At 40.7% G+C, this 14,753-nt stretch overlaps 1 protein-coding gene across 2 annotated transcripts in view; it reads left to right on the forward strand.

Annotated features, from left to right (window-relative positions):
* Window positions 1-14,753, forward strand: part of LOC145314503 (uncharacterized) — a 45,982-nt gene that overhangs the window by 8,492 nt on the left and 22,737 nt on the right. The window contains exons 4-5 of one of the 2 annotated variants that reach the window (XM_080154429.1): window positions 1,289-1,368; window positions 2,372-2,465. In XM_080154429.1, coding sequence (XP_080010555.1) covers window positions 1,289-1,368; window positions 2,372-2,465 — 174 coding nt within the window. Of the gene's footprint in view, window positions 1-1,288; window positions 1,369-1,388; window positions 1,469-2,371; window positions 2,466-14,753 lie in introns of both variants that reach the window. The other variant, XM_080154428.1, reaches the window with a different exon arrangement.

Consider the following 14,753-nt stretch of genomic DNA (forward strand, 5'->3'; position numbering starts at 1 on the left):
TCATTTTTTTTTGTCGAATTCAATACTTTTTTCAATATGTTGAATTATATAAAATAAATTAGTGTCCTGCTTAACCCAATTTCCATTAGAAAAGCAAAAAGATTCATTATTATTTTTATCTGATATTTTATTTTTTGGAAACGAAGAGTATCAATATTCAATTGAGTTTTAATTAACTTTGAAAGAGAAAAAAAATCAATATTCAATACACAAACTAACTCTATATATCATCATTGAAATTTATTTAGCTATTTTTGACAGACAGACTATCGGCTTTGTATAAACATTTGAATAATTTGTTAATGATTCATGATCGTATGGTTGTTCCCAGGAATACAAGGATTAAACAATGGACTGTAAATCAATCTTCCCTACAAAGTGAATGGATTAAATTATGCCTATGGAATATAGTAAAATCAAGTGGAAAGATGTAAATCTTACCTCCAGTGTTATATCCCTCCCTGGGTTTACCACTCATGATTGGCTTTTGTGTTTCTCCTAAATCATTACGGCTTTATCAGTTTTCAGCTACTGAAACAATAGAGTTTCGTATATTTAGAGTGACTAAGAGTCCTTATTTAAAAAAATAAACAAACCTTTTTATTGGGGAGGGGGAGGGGAATTTTTTCTAGGGACGATTTATCTTAAGCTGTGGTGATGCCTAACCCAAAATTAGTTATACTTATCCTCAGGACCTATGAGAAGAAGTAGTACAGAAAAAAATATTTAGGATAGATTAAATTGGAAAAAGTCTTAAATATGAAGAACATCGTGATTTTTACCCGATTTTTCCCATGTAGTTATTCTATGATATGAATTATGTGTTATTTCAATATTTGATAATCATGGGTAGAAAATCATTTAGGTTTATCAAACACAATTAAGATGTAGGTAAGTATTATATAGATTTATCATCAAAGTAGCATATAATACAGGCCACTAAAGGATGAGACAATGGCCGATTTATCGATGGTTGTCCTTAATGATGATACACAAAATTACCCCGTATGGTGGAAACATTTGGACAATCAACTTTATGAACCAAGCAATCAAAATGCAATAAAAGTAAGTTGCTAGGCCAGTAAATAAGAAGGGAAGAGCAGCTATGTATAGCTCATGCCTCCTCTATTCTTTACTTTAATTTCCGAGTATTTTTTTTTAAAATTACAACAACATTTTAGAATTAGTTAAAACTTGATTTTGTTTATTTTAAGGTTATATAAAATAAAAGTTTATCCATAACTATTTTTTAATTTAATTTATTATTTTAAGTTTCTTATATGTTTAGGACCTACATATAGCCCTGATGACACTAGGTTTGAATCCTTTAGAACAAGAAGTCATAGATATGACAAATGCTACCGCAAGGTAATTTATAATATTTTTAGGACCTTCATATAGCCCTGATGGCACTAGGTTTGAATCCTTTGGAACAAGAAGTTATAGATATGACTAATTCAATTGCAAGGTAATTAAAGGATGGTTTCTATTTACCTTTTCATTTATTTCACTTCATTATCTCTTTTCATATTTAGAAGTCTAGTTGCCTTACATGTTTTTAGATTATATTTCACCTTAAAGCATGGTTTTTCAATTTTTTCATCACATGTAAAACGTGTTCTATAGAGCTTAGCTTCCCTCACTGGTATATTATGGCTGTCTGTATGTAATTGTAATGTTTTAGATTTTTGGAATAAAGATGCATCATTTCTTTTGGAAAAAAATGTTCTTTGTTAGCATGTTTTCTTTAAATTTCAGATAGTGTTTTTGGATTAAATCTATTAGATTCTTATTTTTCTTCTTAAAAAAAATATTTAAATTCTTCCCTTTTATAATTATACTCTTCTCTATTCTTCTTCATTCAAAGATATTACAATTATAAAACAAAATTTTAGGAGTAAAGTTTCACAGTAAGTACGATCCTTCTACACACATATTTTTTTTCGAAATAATCTTTTTAATTTATAATATCTATGACAGAAAAATTTAATGTTTAATGTTCGATTTTGTTTAGCATTTTTTTTCTTCTTCTTACTACATTTTTCTCAGAGAGAGGGGACAATGGGCTGTTTATTACACTAGTTTCTGAAGTTTTATAATGTCGTATTATTATTCGCTGGCTTACAAAATTTGGTGACGTTTTTTGAGTTTTAAACATTTCAACCACCAATTTTAATCTACAGAAGGGATAATTTTGTGTATCATCATTTGGGATGTACCTCAATTTATAGACCATTGTCTTATCCCTATAGATTCTTGATTTTTTTGCACTATTTTCCAGATTTACTTATTTTTACCTAATCTTTGTGTGTTTCAACCTTTTCATATAATTACATTTAATTTTATTTTAACATTTATTTATTTAATTTAGGGATGGATTGATATATTTTCCTGACTTTTGTAAAATTATCCACAAGAAATTTCGAGAGGATAATATACAAAGCTTTGGCTCAACTATGTTTAAGGTAACTATACATTTTAATGATCTATCATCCTTTGGTGAAACAATTTAGGTTGCTTACATGGCAAGTTCGTTCATCTAGTAGGAGGGGAGTGGATGAGGTAAAGGGGTTGGATAGGGGTATCATTATTTTAGCCTGCTGCTGTGAGTATCACTTTATTAGAGTGCATGAAAATCTTTTAATAATATATCAACTGTTAATTACAATCTTTTGGACATTAGTCTTTTAAAGCAGATATTTAACTGATTTTGATTCTACACCTTAAAAACAATTGGATTTTACCTTTTATAAAGACATCACTTTTGTGTTTTTAGGACATGTTATTTAATTCAGCTGCCTATCTGATATAATGTTATGTAGTGTAGGCGTAGGAAATAAATTTAATTTCAATAAATAAACAATCAAATAAAAAAAATAATCTCACTCCCACCCTCAAAACATATAGAAATGTTGTGCAAATAAAACTGCAATAAAGTGGAAAACAAAGTTAAGATGCCTTTAAAACTTAAAAAAAGAACAATTATGTTCATAAAAACGCAGCAATAACAAGCTAACTTAAATCATAAATAGCAGTCAATCTTTTTTTTCAGTAAAAAAGAAAATTTTGGCAGTTAGAAAAAGGCAGTTTTTATGTCAGTGTTTGACTTAAACATTAGTCTTTTAAATACATGGTCATCTTGTTCCCCATACTCCATTTATAGGATAGCTGCACTACTTGTTAAGTACTTTTGGTTACCTGTAAGAAACACCATTGATACGTGAAATGAATTCCTTTAGTGTGTTCTAAACAGTTCTAATCATTTATCAAACATGTGTGATCGATCAGGGTTGGACAATGGAATATTTTTAGTTTTTTTTTATATTATTACAAAATAAAATTACAAAGGTTATAACATTTAAAGGTAAGAAAATTAAAAGAGCCATACAAAAGGAAGGTTAAAGTATATTAGACTGCTTAAGAACACAGTAAAAGTGTCGGACTGATTATGACGTAAAAATAAATTAGCCAATGAGAGTCCACTATAAATTTTACCATTGGTCAATAATGGCCTCTCATTGGCTAATTTTTTTTACGTCATAATCAGTCCGACACTTTTACTATGTTCACTGCTTAATAGTTAAAGGAATTTACGCAAAAAAATGTTAATAGTTATTTCTCGCATCGTATTACAAACGGCTTTCCGCGGATATAGAATGTACAATTATGAGATTAAAACTAGTTTTTTTAGCCCCGGGGTGCCGAGGGCACCGGCTAAAAAAACTGGTTTTAATCTTATTATTGTACATTTTTATATTCGTAGAAAGCTGGATATAATACCATGCTAGACATAGTTTTTTTGTATGGATGAGAACCGGTTCCTATCCACCGGATTCGAATGAATACGAGAAACTATCTTTAATAGCAGCCAAGTATTTCATAGAAAGTTGATTATACATTAAAACTTGGAGATGGATTTTTTACAAGAAACTTCAGATTTTAACTTTTATATAACAACTATTGATAGGTAATTAGTTTAAGAAAATGGTAAAAAAAAAGAAGAGAAATATTTAATTCTCCCTACTCTGTTCATCATTTAAAGATGCATTCTTCACACCAAAAATAAAATTATTATGGGGTTATCTTGTTGAGGAAGCATTATGTTTGATTTGGTAAGGAAGGATTTGCAAGTAATCGTTTTAAATGTTTAAAATTTTTATGCATTTTTAAAATATATGTATAGTTATAACATTTCTGCGGTTAATTTTTGTTTTGTATGATTTCACTTAATTTGTATGGCTGATTTTTTTGTTAAAAGTATTAGAAACCAATGTACAATATTTCTATGCATTGATTTGATGTTCACGATTCCACACAACGGCACATATAGATCAAATAGAAAGAGCGAACATAAGCATAGAGTAGCTTCGCTAATATAGTATACCCAATATTTGAATCCTATAGCAGACATACATAACTTTGCCGACAACATTTACCTTAATGTTCACTTTTTGTTCGCTGTTTTATTTTTGGCATGTAAGCCAAACCACCAGATATTTTTACTTCCCTACATTTCAATTTTATACCATTTTTACAAGGAGAGTGTAATAAAGGCTGATGACTTGATGTTCTTTCAAAATGTGAGTTTGTCTGACTGTCCGTCTGTTTTGGCCCAGCCGGTATAATATGGGGGTAAGAATTTCCGAGCTACAGTACACGGCTGAAGTTTTTGGTAAAGATTCTCCTCCATATCAACAAAAAAATTAGTTTTCAAATTTTTCACCAGATATTTTTTTCATTCATAGCCTGAAAAAATTCCAGAGAGAAAAAATATTCTAATTGTCAAATTTAAGACGTTATCATCTTTTTTTCAAACTTTAGGTAATATAAGCTTGGCTTTAACTAGATAGGCGGCTGAAATTTTATTATCATTTCTAAGTTCCTACCTATGTATTTTATGATAGCAACAGGGATAAGGTACTGAAATAAAAACTATTAATCCTTTATTATATTAACTAGCGGCTACGCCCCTAGAGGCCTCTAGTGGCACTTTGAATGTTTTTTTTTTATTTCAAATATCTAATTACAGAAATAATTGGTTTATGTTTCGTTGGAGTCTCTTTTTCGAGAGGGGTAATTTTTTTCTAGGGGCGATTTCTCCTGATAGGGTGGTGGTACCCTCCCCCAAAATAGTTATAAACCTTCCCGGGACTTATGAGAAGCTACCCTGTTAAGGAGAACCCGATCGGTTCAGCGGTAAGCGAGATCCTTCGGTACAAACACACAAACACACAGACAAACACACAGACATCCTGTTACTTTAGTATAAGGATAACTAGTTGTTTCGCATCTAACCACTGAGGGAAGGGCGTGGGAGGTCAGTAAAATTACTTAAAATTATAGAATATACTTAATTTATTACAAATAGAAAATAAAACCATATTTAAATCTTTGCTAGGTGTAAACATATTTCTTGTGCTTAATTTTGTGGTTTTAACTAATACTAAATTAAATGTTGTGTGTCAAATTGTCTACTCATTTGGTTTATTAGAGATTTATTAGGTTTTCAAACAATAAGACCAATTATACATATGATAACAAGAATGAATTTATTTTGATGAAGTAAGCTAGAATTAAATACCTTTTAATTATAAATTTTTATCTTGTGCGTGTGTCTCTGTCATTAAAATATCACGCAGAACATTTTGACAGTGTTTGAATTATAGATTATTTACAATTATATACAGGGTGGGGCAAATAAGACCGGACAAATTCTAACTTCTAAACAAATAAACATAAAATCGTCAATTTTAAAGATTTTATTGAACTTTAAAAACTGGCAAGCAAAATAGGTATATGACTAGTAGATAATTCAACAAAATCGCCGCCAGCCTCAATCACCGCCTCTACCGGCCTCCTCAACTGCTGGCAGGTCCAGGTCAAAATGTACCTGTCCAAGCTGGCGTAGTTCTCCTTGATAGTGGCAATGAGGGAGGTCTTTGTGGTATGGGCACGTCTATTGGTGCATGCTTCAAAGTAGCCCTAGGCCCAAAAGTCCATTGAGTTAAGATTGGGCTGCTGGGAGGCCACATTTCCTTAGGAACATGAGTAACCGCCAAATTGACAAAATCCATGTTTTTGCTCTCATTTGGGCTAGGATTTAGCTACAGTGGACTTTAAGTACTCAAAATGCGTGTCTCGATGAGCTTAAGACACACAAAAATTTTTGGGTCAAATTTCCAACTCCTTCCCTGTCGGGCCCTACTGTTTGTGATTTCTTAAGGCTCAAAATCTTGAAAAATCGATCTCATTTCGGCTAGGATTGAGCTAAAATGGATTTAAACACGGCAAAATGTGTGTCTCAATGAGCCTAAGACACCCACAAAATTTTGGGTCAAGATTCCAACTCCTTCCCTATCGGACCCTATGTTATGTGATTTTGCGCATTAACCACCGGCGCATTTGGAATCTGCCTTGTTGAACATATGCGCGGCCAGCTCGGTGTACACGTCTATATTCGTCCAAATTTTTTTTTTGAGCTAAAAGGTCATTACCTAAGCCTTTTATAGTGTGGTCAAACGTCCTGGTTGGTCAAGTAGTTTTGGCGCTATGGCCGTTTAAAGTTTGTCCGGTCTTATTTGCCCCACCCTGTATATTATGTCTATTTCGTGAATACCATCACCCCAGTTAAGTTTACTTTCAATTAAAAAACTTTACTGAACATATTTGAAGGCCTTTGTCGTTTTTCTTTTCCATTAAAATTTGAAAAATTAAACAATATATTAATGATTTCTGGATAAATATTTTCCGAATTCTGTGCACAGCTAAATTTGTCACAAATAAAAAATGCTGCAATTTCAATTTAGAATTTGTATCCTCTATGCATTTCTACCCAAATATATTAGATATAAAATGAGATAAATTAATCTTCATACATTGCTTCTCCTAAGATGTTCAAGCTACCATAGATTTTGTAGAAATAAAACTGGGTAATTTTTTCTTTTAGTAGGGTTGTCATGGTGCAACCCTCTGACAAATTTAGTTATAAACCTATGTAATCTTATGAGAAGCTTCACTATGAAGAGAACCATATCTGTTCAGCGGTTATCGATATCTTACAGTTACAGACATACAGAAATAGAGACATCATTTTACATGAGAATTAACAATATGTGCCAAAATCTTGATTGTGTTGCACAATAATATTTTATGAGTAGGTTTGTGCAGGGTAGAATGCGAAAGAAATAAAGATTGCAACTGTCTTCTATACATATTGGGTATATGGCACACTAACAATTTCCATTTTAAGATCTCTATAATTAGATTATTTTCGTATGTTCTGTGGTAAATATAGTCATAGAGAGTTGTAATTATAAGTAATAGTTCTAAAAATGCATCATTTACTGAAAAATCCATTCGTCTATTATTTACATGTTGATTTTTTGATACAAATTTAAATACAATAGAACTTATCTAACAATAAATCTTTCAATAATAATTCCTTAAACCACTATACACAATGTTATACACGTATCATCTCCATAGCATTTTCAAAATATGTATGTCCATAATAGTCATCCTTGATTTGAATTAATGTTGCTAAAGAATACCCTACAATTTTTGTTACTCTGCATTTTTCTATGTTTCTTTTCCCTTATTTGATTTTTTTTCTAGGGCACAAATTGTGTTTTTAGAATTGATTGCAATATCGCAATTCTTTTAATCAGACAAAAGTCCAACAAAACTGTTTTTTGTCAGTGGTTAACCTGCAGCATTTTTGCAATCTGATTGTGTGACAATTTCTATGGAAAAATGTAATTTTCTGGTCCATACCTGACATCTCAAGGATTTGGATACGTTATCAGGGGAAAAACCGCATTGCCTCCAAACTTTTCGTCAGTCAAATGTATAAATCTTATTTATTTATCATATAAACTATTAAGTTTATGTCTGATAATTGATATGGATATACTGTTTTTCTAATTTGAGTTTAATTTGTGCATGTGTGGTATGCGGCAGCTCTGGACCATGCAGAAACCAAGACATTATAGTGATGCTACGCACCTAGCTAAATCCTGTTATTCTACAATTATAAAGCCACCTGAAAATATGTCAGATAACAGTATTGATTTCATCTCTCAGTTGTCCTGCAAATGGAGGGAGGGGTGTTACCCCTCCCTCTCCCATCTTAAGCACCGGAACCTTCCCCTTCAACCACCAAGTTATCAGCACCACCTCAACCCTGAGGATAAAGGATCTAAACCTGCCCTCACCTGATTAGAATCACCCCCACACAGACTGCTGTTGTCACAAGTAATCATCAAACCTTCCCTCTTTAGTACCCAGACCTACCACTCAACCCCTCTATGCTTATCTACCTATTGTGCTGCTCCATGGGCTATCCTGCCTGCCCCAGACAGGGATAGCCATCTACCTAACCATCGCAATTATCTATGTTTTACTATATGATTTATCTTTAACTATCTTTATTCCTAATCCATATGTATTTATATTATGGTTAACTGTATTCTTAATTCCCCCCCACCCTTTCCAGGGATGGGGAATCATGATTGCCCAAACTGACTATTGTATATGTATTATAATGCTTTTATGTTATGATCATTTATTCCTATCCATGTAGTTATTGTTTGTTGTATATAGCTTTAGTATCCTTTAACCCTTCAATAAAGTGACAACTGAAATAGATGTTGATTCTTGTCTAGTGAATGCTAGAGAAGCGTAGCTTCTCTATAGTAAGGTGTCCACGTCTGTTCACACTGCCGTAGTCTTTATTCGAACTCTGGTGTCTGCCATTTACCCTAGGCGGATACCACAACTTTGGTGACAGCTGTGTGAGATTACGGCGAACCACAAGTGTAGAGCAGACGCGCATCTGAGGCTAAGGTACTCCCAGCAGTGAATCTGGCAAAACTGACGCAAGCAACCTGAATTACCCACCCTGGACAGCAAAGTTTAACTCTGCATCCGGCAGTTGTGGAAGCGAGACAGCGAAATTTGACGAATAACCGCGAGCAGCGCTGATATCTAACGGAGAATTGAGCGCCAAAAGGGCTGAAACAGGCCTGCGGACCGGCTGAAACAAGCCAAATAAGTGTAAACGGCTGAAAATAGGCCAATTTTACTGCAAGAGATAGCAGGATCCGAACCAGTGGCGCTAGCAGGACGGGACATTCCCTGCCGCCATCAGCTGGATTTGGATAAGCGGCGCTAGCAGGACGGGACATTCCCTGCCGCCGATAGGCTGAAACACGCCACATAGCTGCAAGCGGCGCTAGCAGGACGGGACATTCCCTGCCGCCGATAGGCTGAAACACGCCACATAGCTGCAAGCTGCGAGCCAACATACGAGTGTAGTGAACCAGAACAGAGAAAAACTACGTCAACTCCAAGTATCCTGAGAGGCTACAACGCAGCCACCCATCTAGAAAAACAGATATTATGTCACATTGCAGGGATTACCACCCTGGTGTGATGGCTAAACAATAGATTTATGAGCAAAGCTTGGCAAACAAATTGTTGTGTTGTGATAAATCTAAAAATAGAACAGGCTTGGATTTATTGTGTATTGTGATAACAGCTAAAAATAGAACAGGGTTAGTAAACAAATCTGTTATGCAATTGTGATAAGGACAAAAATAGAAGCTAGATGTAATATAATAAAGACCCTGATATACAATCAAATCACCTCAAGCCTATAGCACAACAACAATACACCCCTTATTCCAAGGGAAAGGGAGGAGCCCCTCTCCATTGAAGGCAAATACAATCAGGGTGATATAATAGATAAGCCTAGGATTAAGAAGAAAAGGCACTATTACACCAGCACACAGTTACCCCCCTCCCTCACAGGGGGAACGGACGGAGTTACCCCCGTCCCCTCACGCGCTCCCCCCTACCCACACTAGACTAAGTCCGTCTGTAGTGTGGGGCTAGCGACCGGGAACACAAAGCGCCATTCACGGGTAGCGCAACAGAGTGCGGAAAATATCATAAGTCCAACGGACAAAGCGGACCAACGAGAGAGCGAGTTGAGGGACAAGTGCGCGTTTTATCTGTGTGCGCGGATTGACGGTGCGTAAGCGCGCTGCACGGAAAGGAGATTTCACGCACACACACACACACACACACCCACACAGGAGAGGGGCCACTCTATAGCATACAACAGAGATATTTTTTTAGGAGAAAAACTTGCAAGCTCCTCCCTCCCTGTCTACAGTGTGATAAGGAAAACTAAACCAGTTCCTTAAACCCGCTCAGACCCTCAACATCTCCTAGCCCTGCCAACCCTACTTCAAAGCTGAATGGTTAGTGAAACAAATATATGTATATATAAATACCCAAGTGATAAATAATGTTGTTTTTTTTGTATCATGGGTACAAGCAAGTGAATACTAACCTCACCAAACAACACTGGAAACTGATATGGTAACTGAACGAAAGTACGCCCACCCTGTGGACATAGCCTGACTTGCTGCCCCACACTGGGCAGTGGTGGTGTGTACCTGGACCATCGACCCTCATAGTTGTGAACTATATACAGAGGAAGCGTGATTTTTTTGGAGCAAGGAGGAAAAGCTAGCTAGCTCTGGGGATATTCCTATACACGTATATATATATATATGGGCGTGTAGCCATGTATATATATAGATAGCCTACCTATCCATATATCTACTAGCGGATACGCTCCTAGAGACATCTGTGGATGCCTAACCTATTCCCTGTTACCTTTAAGCTAAGATCCGCTGGTTACCACAGAAATCAAGAGCTATACTGGAAAGGAGAACAACTCAGGCTCAACAGTTAAACAAGACGCTGGCACCAACAGACCAAACCCCTGCTACTTATCATGGGGGCGCGCCAGCCACAGAAACTCTTGAGCCAGGAGGACCGAGCCTACGGCTACGTGGACTACCACCCTAATTACACAGCTATAGTATTTATACTAGGGGTGAGCCGGCTCGAACCTCCTTGCGGCGCGGCTACTCTACTCTGCTTCTATATCTACAAGATACTACTTCTGTTATTACTTTGGCCTACTGTGTTGAGTACAGTTAACATCAAACACATGCCAGGTCACAGACCCCTGGTCCCTGAGATGCCCTTGTCTGGAAGGGTGACTGAATGTCCGCTGCACAGCTCCTGTTCAGTTGGTGCTCAACGCACGAGAAATAGCAATACTGGACTGGGGATTGCTGAACCTGTAGGTGTCCTCCTGGGGGTGTTGAACGATGCAACTGAGCCTAATGAGAAGGTGACAAGCTTCAGAGACTTAGTGGCCAGCCCCAAGATGGACACTACCACCAGAACTGAGACTCCAACGGGGCCCAGCCCTAGGGCCAGTACCACCTGTTTCTGGGGTGGAAAGGCCCTCCCTGGCGCTGGCCTCACCAAGCTGGAGGATGGGGAGCTGTCCCAGGGGAATAGGCTCTTCACCCAGATGCCCGACGCGTACCTGGGGGTGGGGGAGCCGCCACCCAAGCCTCCCTGGGAGCCCCCAGGCATGGAACGACTGGGGACCGGCCTAAGGATGGGGGCTGGTGACCTGCTGCAGTGGAAGACTTTACCCAGCACGGAGGGAGCAGGGTTGACCAGCAGCAGTGAGGCTGTTCCCCCACACTCCAAGACCAGATGCCGCTACTCTGTTGAACCACTGCACATGTCCCAGCCAAGTTCCCCCATGCTGCTGAAGATGGAGGCCCACCAGGATGCAGAGCTCCAACCAGGGAAGTCAATAAGAAGGCCACCCCTTGCCAAAACCAGAACCACCGCAGGGGCTCCCCACCAGCAGCTGACGGAGCCTGGCAGGGACGCAATACCAGCTGGCAACTCTGGCCCAACTCAGGTGGCTACCAACAGTCTGCTGACAGTCCGGAATACAGTTCAGGCTACCATCAGTATGGCATCTTCTGGGCCTTGCTGGTCCACCTGTGGGTACCTGTCCACACACTGGCCACAGGTACCCCCCAAAGATCATAGCCCCCTTTCCGACTGGCACCATCAACGGCCTTTGCTACCAACCACCTGGCATACCCAGAGGCAGGATCCCTCATGTGGAGAAGCACCTGCAGAAGCTAAGGCCGAGGCTGACCTCGCCACCCAGGGGAGGAGAGCCGCTGTTGGATGGAAGGAACCTGTGTGTATGGGGAGGAGGCTGAATGTAACCAAGGAGCCACCACAAGCAGCCCAGCACCGCCTGACCCCTAGTAGGGGAGACCCTGTTTGTCAGCTGGTGCCCCAACTGGAGGAGGAGAGACCTGGCAGGTTGATACACCCTGGGGAAGCCGGCCTGATGGGACCCAGCTGGACGAAGGGGCGCTGCCGCTTCAACGGCCACACAGCCGCCAAGTGTAGAACCGGTTGGGACCGGGCAATGAAGAAACACCAGGCCGCCCAACAACCTGCATGCAACCAGTCTGCCACCCAGGTCCACCTGGAGGGAGATGCCCAGCCGTCACCCCAACTAGCTGCCGCCGCTGGGGCTGCGGCTACCCAGGAGTCTGTGTCTCAGATTGGGACCATGGTGGCCAGGATCAACGTGCTGGGAGGAGCGGCTGAACCCAACCGGGTTGGCCTGGACCTCAGCCGCATCCACAGGGGACCGGTGTCCGTAACCCCTGTCACCCCCAGCAAGAGCCGAGGGGCGCTAACCAGCGCCACCGGGACGGTGTACGAGGAGGCCCTGGCGGCCGCCGAGTGGGAGAGGCAAGAGGCGCTAGCCAGCGAGTCTGAGTCGATGTATGGGACGCCAACCGGCGTCGCCACCTGGAAGGAACGAGAGGTGCTTCCCTGCACCACCAAGCTGATGTCTGGGGCGACAACCGTCGCCGCCACCTGTGAAGACTGGGGGGTGCTATCCAGCGCCCCACGCTGGTGCCTGGGGCGACAACCGTCGCCGCCACCAAGAGACCTGGACCCCTGTGAAGACTGGGGGGTGCTATCCAGCGCCCCCACACTGGTGCCTGGGGCGACAACCGTCGCCGCCACCGAGATACCTGGACCCCGGAATGAGCCCGCAGCCCCAGAGGAAGGGGTGACACCCGTCACCCCCAGCCAGCCAGAGCCCCCAGCCAGCAGGGAGAGTCCAGCTGTCCCTCACCCTCAACTGCATCCAGCTGTCTACCTCCCTCAACCAAGCCAGGGTAATTGTATTGCACTGGTGTACCAGGAAGTTTGGGCTGGGCCAAACTTGCCTGCGCCCCCTGCATCTGCCCCAGGAGCCAGGGTATCAGCCATTACCAGCCAAACTGAAGAAGCTTTGACCGCGCCAAGTGCCGAGCCTAACCATAGAAGTAGAGGATCCCCAACAATTATGTCTACCCAAGATGGAGACAATGTGCCTGGACCCCTTCAGGCTAGGGGAGGAAATCCGGAGCCTTGTGCCTCCAGTCCACCAGCAGCAGTGTCCGTGGATGGGCCTGTCTCCCAGCCAACTAGAGCGGAGCCACCCTTGCAGATCCAAGACAGCCTCCGGCATAAAGGATGGACTGTTACCTTTCCCTACCCCGCAGGTCGGACTGCCATGCACCACCCTGCCAATGTCCAGAATGAGCCTGAAGGAGGCAACGCTCCTACAGTATGGCAACCACCACCTGCCCGCGTTGACAGAGACCCTGGAAGCCGAATGAACCTGACCAGCCCCGAGGGCGAAGAAACTGCGCCTGCATCCAGTAGCCAGCCTGCCAGCAGCAAGGTGACCAACACGATGGAGACCACCAGCCCAGTGGAGAAACCTGAAGAGGTGTATACCAGGCGGCTGTTGGTCCAAGCCCCCTCATGTGCTGTGCCATCCCTGGAGGTTGCCAGGGTGGCCTCAGAGGTACACATCCAACGGCCAGAATATCCAACAGGACCAGCTACTCCAGCAGATATAGCCGATTCCGTTAGACCTGGGGAGGGCTGGAGTCCACCACCGTCCAGCAACTGGTATCCTGGCGGACCCATTCCACAAGGACAACAAACTGAAGCCGCAACCACTGTCGGAAGTCTGGCGGTGCAGACAACCCCTCCAGCCTTCCGAGGGGAGAGTTGTGGTATGCGGCAGCTCTGGACCATGCAGAAACCAAGACATTATAGTGATGCTACGCACCTAGCTAAATCCTGTTATTCTACAATTATAAAGCCACCTGAAAATATGTCAGATAACGGTATTGATTTCATCTCTCAGTTGTCCTGCAAATGGAGGGAGGGGTGTTACCCCTCCCTCTCCCATCTTAAGCACCGGAACCTTCCCCTTCAACCACCAAGTTATCAGCACCACCTCAACCCTGAGGATAAAGGATCTAAACCTGCCCTCACCTGATTAGAATCACCCCCACACAGACTGTTGTTGTCACAAGTAATCATCAAACCTTCCCTCTTTAGTACCCAGACCTACCACTCAACCCCTCTATGCTTATCTACCTATTGTGCTGCTCCATGGGCTATCCTGCCTGCCCCAGACAGGGATAGCCATCTACCTAACCATCGCAATTATCTATGTTTTACTATATGATTTATCTTTAACTATCTTTATTCCTAATCCATATGTATTTATATTATGGTTAACTGTATTCTTAATTCCCCCCCACCCTTTCCAGGGATGGGGAATCATGATTGCCCAAACTGACTATTGTATATGTATTATAATGCTTTTATGTTATGATCATTTATTCCTATCCATGTAGTTATTGTTTGTTGTATATAGCTTTAGTATCCTTTAACCCTTCAATAAAGTGACAACTGAAATAGATGTTGATTCTTGTCTAGTGAATGCTAGAGAAGCGTAGCTTCTCTATAGTAAGGTGTCCACGTCT

Source organism: Acartia tonsa, chromosome 3, assembly GCF_053477335.1.
Source record: "Acartia tonsa isolate MP-2025a chromosome 3, ASM5347733v1, whole genome shotgun sequence".
Classification (NCBI taxonomy): domain Eukaryota; kingdom Metazoa; phylum Arthropoda; class Copepoda; order Calanoida; family Acartiidae; genus Acartia; species Acartia tonsa.